Here is a 26,876-nt window from a genome sequence, read left to right on the forward strand (position 1 = left end):
CCAACTGGTAATTGATAATTTGAATAAAGACCTAGAAGAGAAGAGGCTGAGATTACAAGAAATGGAAGCAGAAGAAGAGGAAGGTGAAGAAGAATAAGAGGATACTGAAACCATATCCAGACATCAGACACTTGATATTGTTGAGGAACCAGACTTGCGGGAACAAGTTATCACAAGGTTAAGTATTCATAGTGATGCTCAGTATGATGCCTATTCAGATTTTGTTTCAGATGATGTATTTGTTCAGTCTAAGGAATTTAAATCTTTTCTTTATCATTTCAAAGGCAAGAAGTTAAGGGACTTTGTCCCTAATATTACCCCTAAAAATGAAGCAGATTTATTGAGAAAACTTAAGGAAGAGGTTGATGTAAAGGTCACAAGTATGACCACTAATAGAGGGACAACTTTTAATTGAAGCTGGTGTTATTGTTTTCCCAGGATGGGAATTAAGTGCATCTTTTATTTTTCACAATATGTTGAAATCAGAAAATAAAGAGTTCAAATTAGATATCCAAGGAGTTCAAGATGTTTTTTATTGGTTCAAGATTTGATCAAGACGAGGAAGTTCTACGGTTATGGGCCCTTTACCCTCCTAACAAAAGACCAAAAATCATTGATGTGGATAAGGCCTTTGGGCACATGATGAATTGAAGGTAGGCAAAGTGGACCATGTTATAACAACTGATATGGGTATTGATCTTTCACGGTTTAATAAAGCACAATTAATCAAGGTGAGAAAAGCGAGAGATCAATATAAAGGTTTGTATGAGGGATTGCTAAGAGGAGGAGGTCAACCACTACCAATGATTCATGATGGATCCCAAATCAAAAAGAAATATGAAGAGTTATTGCAAAAAAATAAGAGGATCCAAAGGTAAATTCAAAGTATGAGATCAGACACTTCCTCTGTATTGCTAACAAACATATTTAATAAATTGTTGATACCTCTGGGAGAATTTGGGACTTTATATCAGAAGAACATGGACACTTCCCTGTCCCATCATCGGATCTACAAAAGGTTGGGAACATTGCAACATGATAAGAGGATGGTGGGTGCTAATAAAAAAATGATTGAAGAAATACAGGGTCTTATAGATGCACATGAAAGGTTTGGAGAAGAATTGCAGAGTGAATTTGATGAATGTAAAGAAAGAACATAGTATGGTTTTGTAGAGTTGACAGATCAAAATGGAGAAATCAAGGATAAAGACAAGTGGCTCTTAGAATGTCAGACCCTTCTCAGTGCTGCTCTTGACTTTGCTCATTCTGATGGTTTGGAATTGACAAGGACTATGGAACAGATGGAAAATTTCATCACATGGGAGATCATTGTTAGGGACCCGATCCATGATGCAGACACCTATAAATCAGAAGAATACATGAAGCATATTCGGAAATGTGGCAGGGTCCTTGGAGATTAAAATTATTTTCAAACATTGCAAACTATTGTTTTCAAGTGCTTTTATGTAATGTGTCCAGTAGTTAAGTTAGTTTTAGTCTGTTAGGATAGTTTTTAGGCACTTAGTTTCTAGTTATTTTTTTGTTGGTTTTTAATTTTAATGAAAGGGTATGTCCTTTCATCTTGAAATTGAATCCTCATCTATATATAGAGGATCTTTTAGGAAAAAACATATGACATAAGTTCTTTATAGTTTTTATCAAGACAATCTTTCATGCTTTTCTTATGAACTCGTTGTCTGGAAGTATCAAGTTGGTAGATGATACATGTTGAAATCAACTGGTTTAAGTATTATATTTTCAATATAAAGATTTAAGTGTTTTTATTTCATTATGGTATCTATCTTTCAATTCAATTGATTAGTTCCTTAGATAAATCTATTTACCTAGATTGTTTCATTGTGCAGTCTTATGTTGTTGCGATTAAGATTGATTTTTAGTTTGAATATCAGTTTGGAGGATTGGTTGACAAACTTCAAATTGTCTTATTGGTCTTTCACAACAAGGTTAAATTCAGTAAGACTAACTAGATGTTATATTTTAATTACAACTCACATAGAAGCCTTTGAAATGATGGTCTTGTTTCATTAACAAGTTATTAAAACTTTCTCTAAGGTTATATGTAGAATCTCTTATTTGAAATGGTATGAAATTAGTAAGGAATTAAGGCACTGGACTTTTGTTGATTTTATATATTTGAATCAAGTATTTTCAGAGTGAGATTCACTAAGGAAATATATTTCTAAATCACACAATTATCATTTTATAAACATTCATTTACAAGTAACAATTACAGTAATAGTTTTCAGATAATAAAATCGGGTTCAAGAACAATTGCCATCTTGGACCTATAAGGTTTTCTAAATTTTCTATAGCAAAGTTTCACACCAATAGAGTGGATTGGGTGATAAGGTTTACCCACCTGGGTTGAGTGAAGCCTGAAGTGTGGGGGAATTTGGTCTATGACCATTCTCGTTTGTTGGCCAAGACTGATTGAGAGATCATTAGGAGAAGTGGAAATACTCTGTGGTTTTGGGAACCAACACATCCCATGCTTTATAAGATACATATATTCACATGTATGATCCTTATTCAAATCATGCCTTAATATATTCATGTATTTATATGTACTTCTTCATTGGTATGATCCAAGATTTACATTTGATCGATATCTTATGTGTATTCATGTGTCTTGCACACTATATGTGTCAAAGGCATATTTCATACTTTATGTAAATACTTCATCCTTTACAGGGTTGACTCATGTTGTTGTGCTTTCAACACGATTACTTCATGGATGTAAGGTCCTCCCTAATGCATACTCATGTTGTTGTGCAATTATTTGAGTTTGTATGGGTATGCTAGGTGTCATGTCACCTTTATTTTTTCAAGATCAACTTGAATGGGAGAGTGGTTGATAATGTAACTAAATTTGCATGGTGCCAAAATTTCATTTGTTGAGGTTGGTTTGCAACTTGTGTTGGCATAGCTCTCCAACTCACTTAAAATATTAAATCCTTTAATTGGACAACAACACGTATAGTTGATTGTCTGCACCTTTGGAAGCTAGAGGGTCTTATTTAGCTTTGTAATGCAATAAATTCTAATATTGGAGATTGTAATGCATTAGATGAGCTGTCAATTACAATACTACTGGCTGGAGTACTGGAATGGCTTGCAATGAAATTATATTTTTTAAGTTTGTTTTTCGTTGTATTTCATTCTTAATTGGTTTGATAACTTGTTTGTCTATAGAATGTTGTGCTAACAAATTTGATTGATAAAGAGGGAGAAGTCAACCTAGTGGAAAGTTAAAGAAATGAGTCTGAAATTGATGGACTTGAGCAGCTCTTGAAAAATAAAACACTCTCGAGGTGGGCAATTATTTTTAATACAATGTTTACTGTTTTAAGTTTGTTTTATTCCAATAGATCTTCGTATGGCTCATTCTTTTCTATCTTCCATTATCATGCTTATTTGATAACTTTGGATATACCTGCCATGGGAGGGATATTGATGCTAGTAGAAATGGTTGGATCTAAGAATATTGATCAATCTGGCTTTGTTGGGTTTGAGGCAAAACTTCAGGTATTCCTTTTCCTTATTATCGTCATTCATTGTGCACAACATTTCTATATCTAAGGTCAGACTGTAGGTATCCATTTTGTAATTCAAAGATTTATAACACAAGCATATCACACACACAAAATCCAAATGAACATTACTGAATAGAGAATTCCAAACCACAATATTAGAATTACATCTCCTCCAAAATGATATTTCTCTAAACTTAATAGCACCCGTACATCTAACTTTCCTCTCCACATTTGGTGAACCCTTTAAATTCCTTTTGAAAGATGCCATGCACTATATATACATATTTCTTTAGTTAATAATTGCAGACTTTATAGATAAAATGCATATACTTTTATTTATTTCTAGTGTTTGGTATCACTTTTCTTTGGCAATCATCAAGGAAAGATTAATGTTTTAAGGTTTTGAATCACTATTTTTGGCAAACATCAGGATAAGTTTATTAGTTTCTAAGGTTTAGATCACTTTGCTTGGTCAATCACAAGGATATTTTGTTATTGGATTGGAGAAAAGTTAAAATATATATACAACTAATTATTTATATATTGTACATGATCGTTTGTTGCCCTAGCATGAAAGATAACAAGAATTCCTTGTATTTTTTTTATCATTTGAATTCATTATCGACTTTACAACTAAATCTAGCCTAAAGTTCAACTCCCATAACTATTTGGGTTGTTAAGATGTTTTTATATTTTCACTACTTGTGTTATACAATTGGGAATTATGACCCTCACATTCACAATTCACAACCAACATGCGCCTTAATCAATACTCAAATTATTCATATGCAAACCTAAATCATATAAATAATAAATATCAAATTGACCTAAACAAATCAATGGAGTCACCTAATCAGTGTCTCCTACTCCCTAATAGATAATGGGAGATCAATTACACAATCTACAATATGCAACAAACTGCTACAAACCTTACAAAATGAATCATTAGCTCACTACATCATGGCCATGGATATTGGAGGATCCTCTTAGAATGGTTTAATCTTCTTAAATTCCATTCCGTAGTTGAACTATAAGCTTTAGTAAACACTCTTGTCTAAGAACTCCAACACCATGACTTGACCAAAGGTAACTTAGGTAACTTTGTCAATCACAAACATTTAATGAAATTATAGAAGTCCTTAACACCCAAGACTGATCAGAACATGAATAGATGCTTCAAGCTTTTCACCATGGTTGTATATCCTAATTTTCCATACGAAGTTAGATCTATCTCCCCTTAGAACCAAAATGCAACCCTTTCCCACCCTTACATAGAAAATTGTTTCAACTCTAACTCTCACGCGCAAGCTTCTATCATGTCCCTGCCATGACAACCAGACTCACACCATCTCTAATAAGGGAAAATTGTCTTGTTTCAAGACTTCACAATTTTCTATAACTCAAATCATGCCCAAACATCAATCTGACCCTTTCTTAATGCAAAGAATGATATATACACAACAATCAAGGTATGTATCATTGTCTTTGAGGAGTGGTCCTATTATCAACTAAGGCAGCAACCTTATTATTAGTGCTGCAATCTCAACCTTAGTGGAGCAGTGATCTCTATTGTGTGTTGAAAATTGTAGCTAGCTTGGATACCTGACTATTAAATTTTAATGTTGTCAATGACAATTAAAATTCCTATGTATTACCTCTCATGCAATCCAAACCACTTAAGATTGGGCCCAAATATATGTGACTTGTAATTATGTCTTGCTATGAATATTGGGCTAGACCTATATATACTGTAACTTGTGGATAGGACAAGCCCTATAAATGTAACTTGTAATTTTGTCTGACCCTAATTGGGGGATGTAACTTGTGATACTATATTGAATGTAACTTGTAACTTGTGAATAGGGCGGGTGCTATCTTATGTATCTTGTAATCTTAACCCTATGTTTTGGCGCCAAGTTGAAAGGGCCGACCTAGAGTGAATTGGTAGGCTGAGTCACATATACATAGAAAGGCTTAGTCATTGTCTCCACACACTCTCAACATGATGTCTTCAATCAGAAAATTATCTCCTTCATTTAGTAAATTGCTTCTCTGAGTCAATGAACTATAATTTAAGGATAGCGAACCATCTTGCAGTGACAATGATCTTCATTCTAGAGACAACAAACTATTCTCAAGGGTAGAGAACTTCATCTTATGGACAACGAGCTTCATTTGAAGGCTCCAAACTATCATTGATGACAACGATCTTTATCCTAGAGCAGCGAACATTATCTTTGGGGTAGTGAACCTCCTTAATGACAGATACCCTATGCTTAGAAATAAGTTTATCATTTGTATATCCTTGGTTGAAGGTGTTATCCTATTGTGCATAGTTTGTTGGTTTTGATTGCTTCAAGTGTTGAAGTCATATTGTAAGATACTTTTGATTGTTCCTTGTGCACATTGTTTTGCTTTTTGTTATTGCTATTTTTTGCTATAGTCTGATCCTAAAATTAACATGTGGGTTATTTAGAGATGCATACATGCCAGATTGACCCAATGCTCATCAACTTGTACCAAGAACAACATAAGGTGAGTTGTTTGAGAATGGGTAGGTTGAAGACCCCATCCAATAGGCTTAATAGCCTCCAATATCTGAGGTCTCAAAACTGAGGTCAAGGTCTGAATCATACTCCACATGCTAAAAGAGAATCAACAAGCATCATTGTAATTGACATGCGTATTCTTTTTTTTTTTAAATAAATCTTCATCGAAATTCCGACGACAACACAACTTTGAACCGACAGCCAAACCATTGGATCAACAACATCCTTATCGGTGCAAAGTTTCTGGCCAGCATCAAAATTCCAACACTAATTGAAGAAACATCCGATGAGGATGTTGTATGTCCGACAACACTTTCTTGTCAGATGGTCGTCGTAGTCGTAGTCGTAGTCGATGCATATTTGTAGTGAGCGTTGGAATTCCGATGATATTTTTGGCCGGAGGAGCGATCATGGACATCGTCGAAAGAGTTCAGGATGTCATCAGAATTCCGACGTTAAATGGCATTGTTGGAATGTCTGATGACAAGTTTTTGACGGTATCATTTGTCGACAGTATGACGAAAAGTAGTCAAAATTCCAATGATAGGCCGTCGGAAATCAACCCTGAATGTACTAGTGTCAAGGTCCCATAGCAATTGATTCTTCTTTCCCATGACATTTTTGGATAGTGTAAGAGATTCTTTTGTTTTATATGAGTTCAAATGATTGAAATGATTTTTCATTTTAAAACTAATGATTGTTCAATGTTTTTCTATTTGTTTAATACTTTCGATTGACAAATTTGATGACTATTTCATATTTTTTATGATTTGATTTATTAACTAGTATAATTATTTTATCGTTAACATATATTCACAAAAAAATGTTATTTAGGACAATTGATATTAATGATGTGAAGACATAAGCGAGGAACAACCAAACAACAAGACGTAAAAAAAGCAAAGACAAAGGGAACACATGAGAAGAATATGTGAAATGAGAAAAATTAGAGACATCATCTATATGAACTCATTCTAATGTAGAATCAAATACTAAAACATGTATTGATGATATGCACGAGGGATCAAATGAATTGAATAGATAGTGCCACTAGGGTATGAAGCTAAACATTTAGGCGAGTATGGAAGAAAAATAGGAGCATGCATAGCATAAACCCACCTACTCGAATTGTTGGCACCGATGGTTCATGCCCATGATGGTTTTTGCAAATTTTTGACAAACCTGCTAAACCTAAAAGGTTTGTAATAAATCTAAGTCAACCCTAATGAACAAAAAATTATGGCTCCTAAAAGAAATCAACTAAGCTTAAATGATCTTCCAAATAGCTTACTGATCTTCATTCCGAGTAAAGTTCCTTTCAAGCAAGTAGTTTGTTTTGTGCTCTCTAAAAGATTGAATTTTTTTTTGGACCTTCTTACCCAACTTAAATTTTAATCATGTGATTTCTCCCCATTTTTCACATATAGCCACATTGTTGATAGTATTTTTGAGTGTCATTTTGGTTCCTTGAACTTTTATAGTTTAACAACTTCTCATTGTCCTTTTATATGATTAATAACAATATTTGTGAGTAGATTCACTATGAAGCTCTGAAAGATGTGAGAGAGATCAGTATTGAAGAGACCGCACATATTTATGAGGTTCCTACATACATTTTTCTATGCTAGAGCCTCATGTTCCTACCAATTTGAAATGTAATAGATGTGACTCTAAATGGTAAATGAATCCAAATGAAACTGAGTATTTAAGGAAAGACAAAGACTAACAAATCTATATTAAGCCTTGATGTAATCATAGTTGTGCTCCATCTCTCTTAGGTGTCATGTTGCTTCTACAAGGTGATCATAGTCTTAGAAAGTAATTTGTTTAGTCATGGCCATAGTAAGCAATGTGTTTGATTATGTAATGAAAGTTTACAAAGACCAAAGAAGGTAGAACATGTAATTGAATCCAATTTTGATTGCTCGTTATCTGTCATTACTAAGTATCCATGTTATGATTAATGACATTAAAAAATAGTTGTAAAATTTGGTGAAGTTTCCCAAGGCAACCAAATTTAACACTTAGAATTTAAATAGAATACCAATTTAATTCATAAGTTTTATTGAAGTGAAATATTATTAATCAATAGCATGCTATTGTTCATAACTTAACCATTCTAAATTAAGTATACATTCAAATTTTAAGTTTAAAAGTAGGAATGTATACACACAACGAATAAATTAGATAAAATATCAATTTTTATATATCAAAATGTAGAATAATTGTGTATGTACATATACAAAAATAGCATATATGCCAACTCAATAAAATTTAAAAAAATGTGGCATATGCCATCTCGACATCTATATACAATAAAATTGTCTGATAGCTACATGTTTCGATCCTTCAATGACCACAACTGACACTATATGTCTCTACCAAATCCTATAGTTATGGTGGATCATCAAAATGGAGCCTTCTCAAAGTATTGTGTGGCTCTAAAGATGGCTACACAACAACAATTCAAACAACAAATAAGATTACTTATGTCAATAATAATTTACAATTGTCAAATTAACATCAAAATAACTATATTGAACTATAATTTATGTAAAATCAAATTGTTGATTACCTTGTGTCTTTGTTGTGAAAGGTGTTCTAAGAATGATGGCTCCCTCTAATGATCATGAGTCCTACCATATCATTGAACTATAGGATCCGTGTCATGGGAAAATCGTGAATACAACTACACCAAGTAAAATAAAATTGATACAAGTTACTATATACACATGTGTGTGTGTGTGTGTGCATATGTGTTTGTGTGTATGTCTATATATGTGTGTGTATATGTGTATATGTATGTGTATACACACACATTGTTGACAAAGAAACATAACTAAACATATATCTACTTCTATATAAATGTATATCTACAATATAAAATAAATGTATACCTAAACCTCCGATCTTATTCTTGTTGTCGTAGGAGGGGTCATCAGTGATGAAACATGTAAGGCCATTTCTTGTATAAAAAATGACAAGATTGTAATACAATGAATGTACATGTGCATATAATCATGATATCAATAAAATTAAATTAAAAAACATATACCTATTGTCTCTCTTCTTCCAATGTATAATCTGTTGTCATCAATTTTGTAAACCCCATTGGTTGTTGTATATAAAAGACAAAAGGTGTAAGACTATCAATCTAGATGTACATGTATAATCATAATACATTTTAAAAATTAACATCTAAATTATGCTACAATAACTCATATAAACTCTTTAAACTATTGTTTTAATTAAAATCGTGTTCAATTACCTTTCCTTGTTCAACTAATCTCGAGGAAGAAATAGGCATTGGTTTTGCCTCAGTCGCGCTTGGCATTCTTAACAAGAGTAAGATGAGATGAACATATAATATTAAAATATAATTTTAATAATGACTGTTTAAATGCTATGCATATTCAATTAAAATTTAAATTGTGCAAAAAAGGATATTGTAGAGCTTTCTAGGCCAAATGAAATAGCCATAATGGTGTAGCATCATGGACCTGTGAAATATGGTCTACAGTCAACATTTGATAAACCCAGTATATATATATACACTAGTAAGTTAATATATCTTATAAAACATTATTTTGAATACAAGGTCTCATCCTAAATATTTGACATGTCATAAATATTTTACCTTTGATGAAAATGCAAGCGCACAAGTTGTGGCAGGAATGGTCAATGATGTACCACCCTCCACCACTACATCATGAAATGCATAATGTTTGCATTATTTTAATTTGATATATAATTAAAAATATATTTACATTTAAATTTTTTAAGTATTTAACAATAAAATGTAATAAATTCAAATCAACATACTTGTGTCTCAATGCCAAACACCTAATCCATCAAGTCATATGTGAACACTACATCATTTGATGTGCCAACCTGACATCTAGAATGGCAATGTGAACACACATGGGACATTGAACTATCTGCATGTGCATCAGTATATCTCCCAAAGTATAAATGTTAACAACTGGAGCACATGTGAGAGCTCGGCACAGTAGAGGTAGATGGTCGAGTTGTTGCCAATCTTCTAGGCCAAGAGGTTGGGATAATTGTGTGTCATGTTGGATGATGGTATCAGTCAATGTGGTAGGTGCTTGAAGAGTCTGTATATCCATAGACTCTTTCAAGGCTACTAGGATCATGGCGTGAACAATAGGTTTGGCTGCTAGTGGTATCCAATTTGGGTAGTTTTGTACCTGTAGAGCTCTTCGTCTATCGTGGCCAAAGCCTCCACCTCTACCCTAAAACTCCCTCATATCAAAATAATTAGGAATATGATTAAGGATAAACTTTCAATATAGTTTTCTCAAAAAATATAGAGGCACCTCATAATTATTACAAGGAGGTTGGTCGAAGACCATCCACCACCTATCTTAAAAATTAGTTTTGATGCCCCCATGATTACACCAATGTATTGGAAACCTCTTTGAATTAAGAGGAAGATGCCCACTGGTTCTAGGATCAGTGAAACGAGTGCTATTTGTGCTTTGCTTATTTTCTTATCTTTCACTACATCATATGACTAGTCATTTGCATAATTATCATGACATGAATCCCTATAACTTTTTCAATTAGTTATTTATTTGGTAACTTCATCAACACTTGTCTCCATTGATTCTATGGATGTGATGTTGGTGTTTTGAGGTCTTCAGTTTAGAAACTAACTGAGAAATAGTGGCTTTGTTTTATGCTAAACAACCTAATAAATCGTCTTATGTGTTTTGTGGGTGGTTTCTTGGAAGAGTCGAAGGGTTTCTCATATGAGGGTTTTTAGCAGGTAAATTTTGTTCAAGCCTAAGGTTTTGAGCATCTAATATCATTTTTTTAAACAAAATAAAAAAACATAAAACAATCAATTTTTAATTAAAAAAACTAATTAAAATGTATAAACAAATCAAGACATACCTCTTTGACATCGTGGCATGTTGATTCAATTGAAAATGGACGAAACATGATTAAGTTTTCTTTTCTCTTTCTGGAGAGTTTTTACATCTTTTGTGATGGTTACAGGTTAAAATGACCTAGTCAGCTATTGTTTTTTTTTTAAAAAGATAGAATAAAAAAAACACATACAAGGTTTTTTGTATTTTAAAACTTTGATCACAATTTTCTAATAAATTTAATGTGTACGAGGTTTTAATTCAAAAAACTCATATGCGTTAAAGCTTAGATTTTCTAAGTTGTAGCAAGTTCGTGTTATTTGAATTTTAAATACCCCAAACATGTTACCTTAAATTTCAAAGCACTTTATTCCCCACTCAAATATCATCAATCCTAATATAAATCTTAGATTTGATATTAGGGACCTATTATTTTGCTTCCCTTAAAATTCAAAACTATTTTGTCAAAAAACTTAAGACAAGATTGAGGTGTCTAATGCTTTTTGGCTGAAATTTTGGGAGGGTAATGTGTTAGCCTTAACATTTCCAAATTTGATCTTGAAATTGGGATGTGACCATTGTAAGTCAGACTAAAAGTAAAAATACCTTGAGAACCCTATATAAGATATCCTTCATTATTCATTTCATGATCTCATTCTTCCAATTCTAGAGAAAATATTCTTCCTCAGGAGCATATCTGAGTACAAAGAGCATTGAATGACAACAATCTATCTTCAATTGTGTTTTCATCATGGATTTTGTGATGATTTATCATGTTATTGCATCAACACTTGGAGGACTTGTCCTAAGAGAATTGCATCATCAATCAAAGGTATAATAATTTCATTTCAACATTTTAATTTAGCACTTCCTTTAGATTTAGCCTTTTCCCTGCCAAGGATAAGCTCTCTTTTTCATCATCATTGTTGTAAGGTTAATTGCAACCAAATGTTTGACTTGGGCAAGCCCATATACATCCCAACTCCATTTGCCTCTCCTTTTGTGAATGTGGAGGCTCAAAAGCAAGTTTCAAGCTCAAATAGAAGATACACGAGCTCTTAAGACTTAGAATTAAAAACTCTCAAAAAATTACAATAGAAAAGGGGTGGACATTGATAGAAAACACCTTTACCCTTGGAACTAGGGTGCCTAGGGCCATAGTCTACTTGGACTAGGGATCCTAGCACCATAGTCCAAGTGTTTTTACCTAAATTTTGACCAGAAGTTATCTTGAAGACTCTTGAGTCAAGTTGGATTCTTGTTCAACACCTAGAGAGCTACCAGGTCTAGGGTGCCTAACTAAAGTGTCTAGTTAGTTTGAGCCTCATATTTTTAGCACAGGTTCCTCTTTGCACCCCCTTTCTAGTTCTATATATCTTAGTTGATTTTCAAATCTGCATTTGTCTGTTTATGCTTATTATATTCATTTAGCCTAGTTCTTGCATCTTCACATTTCAATCATTATCCAATCAATCAAAAGCAAAAGAAAACAACCCATCAACTGTGCAGCTCTTCCAAGGGTTTGTAGTTGGACCTATTGGTTGTTCTCCTATGTAATTGATGGGAATGAGTTTTATTCCTAGTTTGCATGTTTATACTAGTGAATCCCATATCCACCACATTACATTTTGGTGAACTCAACATACTTATGCTTGCATATTTCTTATTTTTAGTTTCAAATTTTATTTTTGCATGAAAGTCTCAAATTTATATGCATTCATTCATTGTTTATGTACCTGCATTGGTTAAAAAGTTATAAAATTTGCACATTGTTAAATCACTTTATCATGCATTTTGCATATGTTATCATTTGAAAAGGCAAATTATTTTATTGTGTTTTCAATTAATTAGTTTCATGATGCATATATTTGATAGATGTGATAGTGGCCTAGCCTCCCTTGTGTCACTCTATCCATATCCTAAATATCCTCCTATCCATGAGGACATTTTTGTACAAAAAGAGATTATTAACACTTCTTTCAAAAATATCCCTCCTAGGGATGAAGTTTTGAAGAATGATGTTGATCCTTCTCCTAAACTTGGTACCTCCCCCATGAGGATATTTTAGTGCAAGAGGATGATATCATAAACAACTTCCTTTATGTCCCTTTACCTTACATGCACCTAAATGACATCTCTTCTAGTGATGAAGAATTGATGCATATTTTTAATCGTTCTCCCAAAGTTTGTCTTACTCATGAAGATACCTTGGAGCAAGATGATGACATCATTAACACTTTCCTTGATGCTCTCCCTTCTAGAGATGAATCCTTGGAGAACAAAAGACCCAATTAAGTCAATGCTATATTCATGTTTCTAGTCATGTGAAGCTTAAAATTATTGTCCACCTTCATCAAGATGTCCCTTAACCTCAAATCAAACCAATGATTGTTGTTAAAGGTAAGGTGAATCGACAACTCCATTATCATGTAGTTTCCCACAATTATAACAATAAAAACAAGAAAGATTCTAATGTTCTTCCCACTTTTCAACCTTTTCTTACTCCCACTTCATCTTTCACAACATGTTGGTAAGGAGTATGATCTTGTTGATCGACTCCGTGCTACTCTATCTAAGATCTCCCTTTGGGATTTGATTCAAATTTCACTTACATACAATGGGATTCTCCAAGAAGCCTTATAGAAGGTAGTCATCTCACCTTCTACTAGACCAAATGATGTAGCAATTGTTCTTGATTGTATGAATGAAACAAAGATTGATATTATGTTTTCCCAAGATGAGTTACCTTCTTTAGAAGTTCAAAATCAATGTGATCCTCTCATGATTATTGTACTCATCAATGGTTTGCAATAAAATGCACCTTAGTTGATAATGGCTCAAATCTGAATATTTGTACCATTCACTTACTATATAAGATCAAAGTGGATACAACCCTTATTCAACTGAATTCTCTGTGTATTTGTGACTTTGATAATGTTGGTAAGTAGTCATTAGGAACAATTACATTGCCTATTAAAATACATGAGGTGATTTTACCCATGCTTAACCATGTCATGCCCAGTACTCTCATATAGAACCTTTTTCTAGGTAGACTATGGCTCCATGCTATGCAAGAAGTCCCTTCTACTCTTAATTGTAATCTCAAATTCATTTATAATAACAAGATGTACAGTCTAAAAAGTGATAAAAATCCCAATAGTGGTGTCCAAAAAGAGGTAGAATCTAATTTTCCTCTTAATACTATGATTCCTTCTACAACACAATCTCCTACTAATAATGATTTCTTAGAAGATAATTGGGATCCTTTATACTTTAAACCCAACTTTTGTGGAGAGTATAAAGTCCCCAATTTAAAACCAAAGCCTTGAAGGGGCCTAATGTGTCATTTGTTCAAGCTTCTTCTAAAACCATCCCAACCTCTTCTTCTTCTAACACATGAATTGATGATGATTGAGGCTCTTTAGACTTTAAGTCAATTTTCAACCCTCTCCTCCCGATTTGTCAACACGAGCACTAAAACTCCTACATTTGATTTAGAAAAACAATATGGATTTGGTTTCAAAATCCTTTCTTAACATGGATACAATGGATAGGTTTACGATGTGTGCAACAAAGTATGAAGGCTCGTGAATAAAGAGGGTTTAGGTTTCCAACCTTCTCCTTTGTCGACATCCCCTCCCACATTGTCTAATGCACCTATATCTTCCCTTACTATGATTCCTTCTACAATACACCCTCCAATTGATTATGCTTTCTTAAAGAAAAATTGGGATCCTTTAAAACTTCCACCCTCCTTTTGTGGAGAATATAAAGTCCCCAAATTTAAATTGGAAGCCTTGAAAGAGCCTAGTGTGTCTTTTGTTCAAGCTTCTTCTAAGTCCATTCATACTTCTTCTCCTTCCAACACATGTATTGATGATGACTAGGGCTCTTTAGAATTCAACCCAATTGAAGCTAAGAGTGAGACATGTCCTCTTGACATTTCAACGCCAACAAAGATCCTACACCTACACTTGACTTGAAAATTTATTTATGGAGTTGGTTTCAAAATTCTTTCTAAACATGGATACAATGGACATGGTTTAGGATGTGTACAACAAATTATGAAGGCCCATGAGACATCTACATCACACTTTAAAGAATGTCATGTACAACATAATATCATCCCTTTCCCAACCTCTTTTCTAGGGTTTCATGGAGTTCAACTCAAGTCACAACCCCATTACTCCTTATTAGATTCGATAGATGAAATAGATTCCCTAAACTCATGCAAATTGTGTATTGTGATGCTTCTAATGTCGAGGATGTTTTTAATGTATACATTGGCATTCCTTTTCTGTGTTTGCAATTTTAAAGATATTGCTTGAGCAAAGAATTATAAAACAATACAAATAAATCATTTTGTATCCCTCTATATTAAAAATAGCTTACAATTCCCATTTTACTTTAACATGCATGATTAGCTTAAGCTCACATACAAGCTAAAGTGGGGGTAAAATGTAGAGATGAAAAATGCTTATATAGCATTTTTTCACTCTTGTTTAGCACCTACTCTTAGCCCATTTACTTTCACAAACATTACAACCTATTATGACCAATTAGCATGCAAACTATTCTTGATCTTGTGAATTCACAGCTAGCATTTCCAAATCTTATTATCCTAATCTAGACTTCACTCATTGTATTTGATATTCTAGATGTCACTCTTATAATTTTGCCACGTGCTTCCCTAATGTTCAAAAACTATTTTTTTGATTCTAGTGCCTACATTTTTCACACTAGTTCATATCCTTGTCCTTTCCGTCCCACAACATAAAAGAAGGATCATCTAATCATTCATTAAAGGGAAGAATAATGATGTAAACAATAAAGAGAATAAATAGGGAAATAAAAAAGCATATCACAAGTAGTGACAATAGACAAAAGCACAACAAAACATAGTAATAACCCTTACTACACCTCTATAATTGCACCTACACAAACTTTTAATCTTTGAACATTTTGAACAATTACTTTGTGAAATCATTATCAAATCATTTTTGGAGTTTGAACATAATCAGGGGAGTCTCAAAATTCAACCTCCTCGAGACAAGCCCCCAAAGGTGCCTTTGACACCGCCATTTCATAGGCATTTCAAGTTAAAGATAGGTCAAAAAGTTGGTAAGGATGAACTTGCAACCATGTAAGACAATGCCACATCAAAAGAGACAAAATTGTGTATGACTAGGTTCTATTACTATAAAGGTAGCATTAAATACAATCAAAACAAAGTAAAATCAAATTTTGCAAATGTCTAAACTTCTTTAAACCTTATCCTCTTGACTTATGTTCTATAAACAACCTCTTCCCTCTTTAATTTGAATATAAAAAATATATTATATATTATAATATGCTTTGTAATATATTTAGATTCTAAATTAAAAGAAATGAATCAAAAAGAATAAATACTTTTTCATCTTTTGAAGTGCAAAAAGGTTGTGAAACAACACATTAGAGGTGATCCCTTGAATATAAATTTGGAACGCCCCCAATAACCTAGGTCATTAGAGAGGTGCAAACCCTCTATCCCTAAAATGCCACTAGCTTAACATCAAACCTTTTAGTTTGATTTTCGAATTATTTATAAGGGCTCTTTAAGGGAGATGACAAAAAGGCCGGCTAAAGTAGGATGTAAAGCTATGTGGGGATCTCTGCAACGAGCCCCACAAAACACAATTTAAAGAAGAAAAAGTCCCTTCTTATAAAATTTGGCTGTCATGCCCACCAGAACGAGCAGGTCTAAATTTAGCATAAATTCCCATAAGTTCTGCATTTGCACAATGGAACTGCAGCAACAGAATAATAGTAATGACAATGGCAGTCATGTTGGACATGTGGACAATTTGCAACAGAAAATTTGCATGTATAGCCCTATATATCCAGCCTCCATATTCATGGAATACAAAAGTAATTTTCAGTTAGTTTATTCATGAAGCATGTGTTGGGAATGTGTATAAGAGAACCTACCTTTCCTTTTCTTATATTTTGAATTTATTTATAGAAAAGCGGTGATTGCAGTTGTATGTGCTGGGATCATGTCTTTAATTAGATCATCAGAACTGCATTGGATCTGCCTATGAAGCACAAATGTGATTCCGGTGATCTAGTTAAGACATGCTTTCACCATATACATAAAAGGAGGTGAACTATGTAAAAGTTGATAAACATAGAAAGATCTCGAACAGCATTCTGTTTTCATAATTTAGTTTGGTACATGACATTTTTATTAGAAATGAAATCCATACAATTCTATTTTACAATTTGACTTTAGTGTTAGCAAATAAATTATACGCTGACCTTTGTTTTCTCACAATTGTAGCTTTGATTTACCTTAAAGGTTGTCCTTACAGGCCATGCCTCTTATCAATACTATAATTCTCTAACTAATTTATTGGGGAAAACTCGACAGGCTATTTAGACTATTCAAATCATTATATTGCAGGTCTTCTAAAATGTTCGCTGTATCGTTATTTTCTCTAGAGTGATCTCATTTTTTTGTCCTCCAAACTTATGCAAGGTGAATTTTTTGCATTGCTATTTTCTCTATTGTGTTTTGATTTGATATGATCATAGGTGGAAGTGGTGATTTGTTGATCAAGCTTAACTGCATCTAGCCAGTCATTAGCATACTGAAACAAATTTTATTGCTAGATGTGACTCATTAGCTTGCGCTTGTTGAGCTTTAGCATTTTTTATTTTGTGCAAGGTTCTGCTTCAGAACATAATTAGTTTTACATTTTAAAACTCTACATTTAGTTTTTTAACTCTTTAATTTTGAAACATTTTCACTTCCCCATAAACCTGAGCTTCTCGAGTGGTTTATCTGGTGCCTAATGCTTGTTAGTGAGTTCTCTCTTTCCTTAAATAGGTAAAAATTGTGTTTTAAGGACATAGGAATCAGCCATCCTAATATGAACCTTCACTAGAGTCCTCTCGATCCATGCTCTAGTACCCACCTAAACACCTTCTTTCATTACTGGCGTTTCCAATTGCCTCTGCTCACACCTTGTGTAAATTTTCCTAGATGTTTTGAGGTTGCTTTTCAATTTCTTTTGGTGGCTGTGATTCCTATTTTACTGCATTTTCGTTATCTTCCTTTTCTTGATTTGAATTGAGAAGTAATCTTTTTGTCATTTCTTCTTTGATCAGTTACCTCATTTCTTTTGTTGCGTGCCTCCCTTGCCACTGGCTTCGAATGTCTGCTTTTATTGAGCCTGGAGTTCTGATTTATTTACCAATTTTCTAGCCAAATTTCTATGTTCAAAGTAAATTCTGCATTAGAATGGTAAAATTCATGTGGCTATCAGTTGTCTTTAGGTGATCATCCGTAAATCATTTAAGTCAGTAGGTCTTTTTTCTATTCCAAAATCTATATATACTTTTAAGTTTTTAACATAGTGTAATTTTCATTTTCCTGATGATTTTATGAGTTCAAATGTACTTCCAAGTTTTTCCTATGAGCTCAAAAGATCATATTCCAAGACAAATACTTCAGTAAGATTCACTTGCCATAAATGACTAGACTTCTTCATAAATGAAATTTCTAGTGTATCTGAGAAAAATAAAGCCCTTGAGGTAACCCATTCACGAGACAGGTCCCTTTCAGTTTCCAATTGTTTTTGTCCTATTTTGATATAGTCTCCATTACGGATTGTAATCGGATAGACCTGCATGTAATGGAATAGTCCCCATGCAGATCCTTGGAATTTGATATTCCTTCTATCAAGGATCCAAGATTCTATGTAATGAAAGGATCCCATTTTCAAGGGATCATATGGCTAGAGATTTATCTCTGTTTATCACTTATAATTGAGTTAAGGACTCCAATGGACAGGCTTGGATGAGAATGACATGAATGGAAATAAGAACTGAGCAACAGAAGTACCTGGCTCAAGTTAGAACTTATATATCCACTCTCCACTCCATTGGTAGACACAGATGGTTGCAAGGCCACAAGTATCGTGACCTAACAAAGAGATGAGGATTCCAAAACAGCAATAAATAAGGAGACAGTTAAGAAGCAGCTAATAGTTGTGTTGTTGCTTTTTTAAATGATAATTCTTTTATGTGCTTTTTGTCACAGTGCAATGTTGAATTGAAAAAGACAACAAAAGTTACAAACTTAAATGAAATGTGAAGTCTTATCCAACCTTTTAAATCTAAAAAAGTACAAGGTTTGTGTTACTTGAAGTTAGTCTTTTCCAACAAAATGTACAGGGAATCCCACCTGAGTCAGTTAAATACATCTCTTCTTGATGTACACATCTAAAATTCAAATGTTGGCAAACAATTGTTGATGCTGCATTGGGCACGTTAATAACAATAGAAGAAATCCATTCTACTGCTCAAATGATTTTCCTTTAGTTCAGTCATGGATATATTGCTACTGAATAGTCGTGCCTTCTATTAACAATAAGTGTTATATGCAGAACATATAAACTTTAGTTTGCTCTTACATTAATATGCTCAAACCTCAAGAGAATGGAATCTGATATGTTATTAGTTTGGTAACTTTGTTGTATGTTGGCAAGAGCAACACTACTGGAATCTCTTATTTAGGCATTCAGCAGAATGTTTCTTAGCTGTAAACAAACAAGATTGTGATAAGATTCTATTCCACAATGCCTAGTTAGCAGCCATCAGCTGAGCTGAAATCAATCCAATATTCAAATGAACATATGGTTCTATTTACAAGTTCGACTTTGTTTTCTTTATCCTCGTGAAGTTAGTTTTTTTATCATCTGATCCTTATAAAGTTAGTTTTTTGATCTCTTGATCCTTCTAAAGTTAGGCTTAAGTTGAGGATTTGGATTTGGACTGAAGCTTGGTCGTGGTAGCTGGGATGGCTGAAAAGGAAGTAGAGGTTTCTTCATGCCCATTAAAGCCTTTGATTTTTGAGATACACTGCACGCTTGGGTGTGTGGTGTCCTAGGTGTTGACTGATTTACTGCTTCTAATAGGGATACAGTTGAGCTCATATTCAACTTATTGAAAGTTCTAAGTGGTTCTATTCTTTCAAGAATACTTGGAATTTGCCCCTTAGCAAGAAGACCTGGCGACATATTCATTTTTTCATGTCTTTCTTTTCCCATTTTATCAGGTTGGAGATTCCCTTGATCTGCCCTGTATTTGCTGATATCTAAATTCTGTTCACCATCTGGATTTGGTGATTGAATGGGCACAGATTTATGGTTATCGATTGGTAAATTCTGGCTATTGATTGAAAGATTCTCTTGTGGATTTGGTGTTGGCAATGCCACAGATCTGCAATAACAGCACGACCCGTTAGAAGTTCACTTTACCCCCTTCATAAATTGCTTTGAAGCATAAACCTCACATAATCTATTGCACATGAACCACTTTAAATGAGCACACCTGAATTGTAAACTTTCTTTAACAAGCCAATTCAATTTTGTATGACAACCCCGCTCTTGGTTTAGTGGGTTGTAATCTTGGAAACCCATCTGCATGGAAAATATTAAATTTGCTGGATTGATATCTAACTAAAATGCTTCACAATACTACAAATGTGTGACAATGGTATAAGGAGAAACACCTTTGTCAAGCTGGAGTTGATGGAGGCTATGAACTCCTCAGGTACAGCAGTGTACATTGCTTCAACTGAATCTGGAATAGGTAAATATTCTTCTGACGTAGCAATTCTCTTCAACAAATAAGATAGAAAACATGTGAGCTTAACAAAAATTACAAAATGGATGAGTTACAGAAAAACATATCCAGAGGTTCAAAATGAATAAAAATTGCAAGTGAAATGCTCTTAAGAAGGGCTAGAAATTACTCGAAGTAGCACTTTTGCAGTGCTGGTTGGTTGAAGTAGATAAAAACATGGAATAGTAGACTCAAACTTGCATTCAACATCACAGGATGATGCGCAAATTAATCCACAATCCATTGAATCAAGAGCTTGACAAAGACCTAAAAAAGCTGTCGAGTTACATGATAGTGTCAGTCAGATTGGGAGATTCTTGCTGTAAATAAAAGCTTGTTTGTCTCATGCATGTTGCTTACTTTGATGATTTGTCTTTGTTTTATCTCCCTCTGTTGTGAGATGGTTGGAAGAAGCTAATATGATAAATGAAGACCCAAAAAATAGATCTTCACGATCCAGAAACATAGAATGCTAAATCAGCACGTGCAATAAAACACTTAATTATGGTGTTGTTTAAGGTGAAAAAATGAAAGCGAGAACCTTCACTCAAAGAAGCCAATCGTACACACTGAATGATGTTAAATGCTACTGTTGTAGAGACAGGTTCAAGTCTGGGAATCTTCTTAAATGACGGTAGAAGTAAAATTGTTTCCAGACCTATCTTTAATCCATTTTCAGTCAAGTCATAATTATCAAGCTCTTGGCCTGTAATTGGGCATACTGATTTTTTATTTCCTTCCTTCACAGCATTCGCAGTGTCTGTATAAGCTCCATGGCATCTGCATGTCTGAACAAAATAGTATAACAGTTACAATTTGACTCCTCCTGAAGATAATAATAAGTGCATATATGCAATATAAGCACTCCCAAAATACTTTCCCTGCAAATAAACTAGACACTCTCAAATCCGGACAACCAGATGCCAACAATTTGATCCTCAGAGTATGTCTCTAAAATTAATACAAGAGATTGAATCTAATTTGAATTCATATCTAGCAATTAGATTCCTACCAACAGAACAACAAACTAGGAAGTGAATTAGAGAGATTTAAATGACTGGACAAATAGAGCTTTTTGATTTCCAGTGCAACTCTAAGTTTTAGTTCACACAATTAACAAAGCATAGGTAAGAAACTATTGTAAATGGCAGAGTCGTATATGCCCATACCTGGCAAGGCCGGAATTTGTCTTCAATATGCATTATTGCAGGAAATAAGTTGCAGAAAATTTTATTTCTAGATTCCACCAGATTATCTTTGAAAACAAGGACTGCTTGCACAGGTTCTCTAAGTTCATCTTTTATATCTTGGAACCACCGTTTAACAAGACTGCAAAAACTCCAATGATCTGCATTTGTAAAAATTATAATGGTATTAGAAAGGTTAAGAGAATCCAACATATAGTAATCTTGAAAATGTTTCTTCTTACAAAATATATGTAAAAAACAAGTTAAAATACCTCTCTGAACTCTGTGGAACAAACAATTTTTAAAATCAGAGATACTATTTGTGAAATCTTTAACCTTTTCTAGGAGCATGGACTCTGAAAAACTTCCCCATTGGACTTTTGTATGAACTTCACATTCAATCTGAATGAATTCTATTGTCACACAATGATCAGCTGCATCCTGGTAAAATGATATGCCAATCTGGGAATTAACTTGGTAATAATTGTTGGAAATTGGAATTAATTACAATCAAAAAGTACCATAGCATGTTACAGAGTCTACGAATTCAAAAGTGTAAAATTGTCTTAAATTTTTTTTTTTTCAACATACCATCACAGTTTTCCGGAAGGTTACAGCATTCTCCATGAAAAAGCTACTGATCATGATTACCTTCCTGCCTATGGTTTCAGTGCCCCAGGAATACAGTCCTCCATTGCTCGTCAAAAGTGTACTCAAACATGACACTGCTTAATCCCACATTATAGAGCTTCATCAAAACCAACATAATTGAGATTTAATGGTAAAACCATTTCACAGTGATCTAGATCAAGAAATGCAGAAATTCCTTTTTCATTGATGCAGCTTAATCTGCTTGATACCTTGTTGATGGCTTTGTGAAAATTCAAAAGCCTTTGACCTTGGAAGCAAGTGATCTGCAGACAAGCTATTTACAGCATGATGGAAATCTCTGAGATTGAAATTCTCTTGTGGATGATAAGCGATTCTAAGCTGTTTCATGGAGAATGCATTCAATTAGGAATTTCAGATAATTTTGAAGACCAAAAATAAACATGTTAGGATTAAAATTTGTGAACTTAAAAATAGGATGAACAGTTGCCACAATTGAGCACAACTACATAAACAACTTACTGATAACTATTGAGCATTCCTCCCAAGCAGCTAGATAGGTACACTACAGACGTTCTAGAATTTATGAATATGATTTAGATAACCCTGGTAATTGAAAGCTGTTAACCAGTGAGCTTTATATATATATATAAGAGAGGAGAGCCATCCATTTATCTAGGATTCTATAGCGATTTGGCAATCGGTTTGTATGGTTTAGTACAGAGTCATACTTGCAGAAATCACAATTCGATCGCTATAGAATCCTAGATAAATTATCGAATTGTGATTTCTGCAAGTATGACTCTGTACTAAACCATACAAAACGATTGCCAAATCTCTATAGAATCCTAGATAAATGGATGGCTCTCCTCTCTTCCTTATGGCCGAGTTCCTAAAGGCCCTTTTGTCATGTATATGGGCGCACTCAATTGATGTCTTTTGATCTTAGACAGACTAAAATTGTAAATAAGGATACATGACGCCAATGTCAAGATCTTAACCAATCTGAAATACTTTGCATGTGCATTTTTTCAGTTGAAAATAAGTATTGTATATAAAATAGCATGTCTACTGAAACAGAGTTTCATGGCCCCTGTAACATCCAGAGAGCCGAGAATAGCACTAAGGTATATTATAGCATTAAGAGTCTAAGTAATGCTGAGAGACTAAAACTGATATAAAAATTCTGGCTATAATCCTACCGTATTTTTGATGTTTCAGAGTGTGGGGTTTTTTAACCTAAAGGGGTTTCCCCATAAATTTTGGTTTTTCTTCTCTTCTAATTTTTTCTCCTTCTTTCAAATTTTAGGTGTTGAATTTACATGTTATCATGGCAAACACATCTAACATCAAACACTGCCTCTAAGCTCTTCACAAATTGTCTTTCACACTTCTGTTACACCAAATCTGCTTGTTCATCATTCACATTCACTTCATCTAAGAGTCATGAATGCCTTTAAAATATCGTGAATGGAATTTTATCCTCAAAAGGGTACTGTTTAGATAACCAGAATTCTAAGCATATTTGTTCGGTTCCCAGAGGCAGGTATCAGAAAGCAACTGGTTACCCTTACAGTTGAAAGGAAAAAAAAAACCAAGACTTATGGCAGCGTGACTCATAGGATTCTTCGTCTTCTATTGATTTCTAAGCTTAAACATCTTCAGTTGTAAAAATGTAGTCTAACTTTTCAAGGGAAAGAAACGCCTAACCGTCTCACATTTTCATCGACAATGCAAAACACAGAATATTTACAAATCGTTTTACTAAATGATTCCAAAAAATCATTCCTGTATTCATAATTTTTGAATTCAATTTCAACTAACTCGAAATCCCTGTCAAACACCTTTAAAAATTCAATGTGTTGACTGTATATTTTTTGGCTTTAATTTGAAAAATTGTTACACTATAGCTAGTGCATTTACACGGTCCGAAACGACAAGGCAAATTATATTTAGGCTTTGCAATTGCAAGATTTTCCATAGATCATTCTGTTGATTTTATTAAAAATTGACCTAAATTTTATTATTTCAAAGGATGAGTTCAAACCATTTTCGTGTGATTTTTTTCGTTGACTCAAGTTATTTATTTTTTTGACAATTGTTCTCAACTCGTTAGCATGCAGCGGGAGTAAACCCTGTTTCCAAATATAATTTTAAAGAGACAGTCTATCTTACTTCTTTTTTTTATTATATCGTGCTACAAAAATTTATAGAATGCAAGGTTGACCACTCCAAATTTAAATATCTATTTAACTTCTAGATATCTAGCTTACAAAATTGACGTAGTAATGTGAAAAAATCTTAATCAACTAGCTCAAATACACTGACCTCATTCGATCCAGAGACCTTATTCTTTTGAATGCAGCATAAAGCAATAGCACTGCAGCTATATTTATGTATTTCCTCTCTACTTTCTTTACTGAGCGCGTAAAGATTGGCAAGCTCAAGCAAATACTGCATTTAAAACCGAGAAAGACATAAATTATCAAAAATTTCATAGGATTCAAAGATTGTATATCTACTAAAAATTAACTTACTGAATGCAAATACAGCAAAAAATAATTGTCCAGGGCAAGCTAGGGTATTATATTATTAGGAAATTCGCATAGTTTGTTAAATGTTGAAGGACAAGGAATGAGATTGAACTGTGAATTTCACCTGCTTCAGATCTTTCAGGAGGGAAGGTTGAAAGGAAGAAAGGTCTAAGACAAAGCAAAGAAGGCCCATTTTGCTCAACGCTGAGCAAAGGTTTTGCATCAGCTTTTTACTGCAAATTTCCACTTCGACGAGAGATGCTTTGCAAATTAAATTGTTGTGTTTTGAATCGAACGCTGTTAGCCTAATTGAATAGCTCAGGTTTCTGAAATATTTGAAATTTGAAATTTTGAATTACCCTTACAGTTGAAAGTAAAAAAAAACCAAGACTTATGGCAGCGTGACTCATAGGATTCTTCGTCTTCTATTGATTTCTAAGCTTAAACATCTTCAGTTGTAAAAATGTAGTCTAACTTTTCAAGGGAAAGAAACGCCTAACCGTCTCACATTTTCATCGACAATGCAAAACACAGAATATTTACAAATTGTTTTACTAAATGATTCCAAAAAATCATTCCTATATTCATAATTTTTGAATTCAAATTCACCTAACCCGAAATCCCTGTCAAACACCTTTAAAAATTCTATGTGTTGACTGTATTTTTTATGGCTTTAATTTGAAAAATTGTTACACTATAGCTACTGCATTAACACGGTCCGAAACGACAAGGCAAATTATATTTAGGCTTTGCAATTGCAAGCTTTTCCATAGATCATTCTGTTGATTTTATTAAAAATTGACCTAAATTTTATTATTTCAAAGAATGAGTTCAAACCATTTTCGTGTGATTTTTGTCGTTGACTCTAGTTATTTATTTATTTAACAATTGTTCTCAACTCGTTAGCATGCAGCGGGAGTAAACCCTCTTTCCAAATATAATTTTAAAGAGACAGTCTATTTTACTTTTTTTTTATTATTATATCGTGCTACAAAAATTTATAGAATGCAAGGTTGACTACTCCAAATTTAAATATCTATTTAACTTCTAGATATCTAGCTTACGAAAATGACGGAGTAATGTTGTCATTTTTATTTAAAATTTGGAAAAAATCTTAATCAACGTGCTCAAATCTTTACACATAAAATTGTTTGTCTGGAAATTTATCAATTGTCCTTACAACTTGTTAAATTCGATCTTGAAACATGAAACAAAACAAAAATAAAAAGAAATGACAGATTGGATCAAATATGGCAAGTACTCTGTATTTTTCTTTGGGAAAACACAATAGACCGCGAGATCTTACAACCTTATAAGAAAAAATACACTGACCTCATTCAATCCGGAGACGTTATTCTTTTGAATGCAGCATAAAGCAATAGCACTGTAGCTATATTTATGTATTTCCTCTCTATTTTCTTTTCTGAGCGCGTAAAGATTGGCAAGCTCAAGCAAATATTGCATTTAAAATCGAGAAAGACATAATTATCAAAAATTTCATAGGATTCAAAGATTGTATATCTACTAAAAATTAACTTACTAAAAATAATTGTCCAAGGCAAGCAAGGGTATTTTATTATTAGGAAATTCGCATGTTTTGTTAAATGTTGAAGGACAAGGAATGAGATTGAAGTGTGAATTTCACCTGCTTCAGATCCTTCAGGAGGGAAGGTTGAAAGGAAGAAAGGTCCAAGACAAAGCAAAGAAGGCCCATTTTGCTCAACGTTGGGCAAAGGTTTTGCGTCAACTTTTTACTGCAAATTTCCACCTCGACGAGAGATGCTTTTCAAATTAAATCGTTGTGTGTTTTGAATCAAACGCTGTTAGCCTAGTTGAGTAGCTCAGGTTTCTGAAATATTTGAAATTTGAAATTTTGAAT

General features: G+C 33.5%; 1 protein-coding gene across 2 annotated transcripts; it reads right to left on the reverse strand.

Annotated features, from left to right (window-relative positions):
• Window positions 1–19,125: 19,125 nt before the first annotated feature.
• On the reverse strand, window positions 19,126–25,677 carry LOC131066702 (uncharacterized). Of its 2 annotated transcripts, XM_059211196.1 has the most exons (12): window positions 25,122–25,677; window positions 24,792–24,917; window positions 22,715–22,844; window positions 22,446–22,579; window positions 22,127–22,295; window positions 21,837–22,015; window positions 21,209–21,455; window positions 21,028–21,114; window positions 20,798–20,943; window positions 20,555–20,662; window positions 20,374–20,462; window positions 19,126–20,262 (listed from the first exon to the last, which is right to left on the reverse strand). In XM_059211196.1, the coding sequence occupies exons 1-12, from the start codon at window positions 25,218–25,220 to the stop codon at window positions 19,755–19,757; spliced, it is 2,022 nt and encodes a 673-aa protein (XP_059067179.1). In that variant the 5' UTR covers window positions 25,221–25,677; the 3' UTR covers window positions 19,126–19,754. The 2 variants fall into 2 exon arrangements, with proteins under 2 accessions (XP_059067179.1, XP_059067180.1); XM_059211197.1 differs by lacking the exon at window positions 21,028–21,114.
• Window positions 25,678–26,876: the final 1,199 nt, after the last annotated feature.

This window comes from Cryptomeria japonica, chromosome 9 (genome assembly GCF_030272615.1).
Source record: "Cryptomeria japonica chromosome 9, Sugi_1.0, whole genome shotgun sequence".
NCBI lineage: Eukaryota > Viridiplantae > Streptophyta > Pinopsida > Cupressales > Cupressaceae > Cryptomeria > Cryptomeria japonica.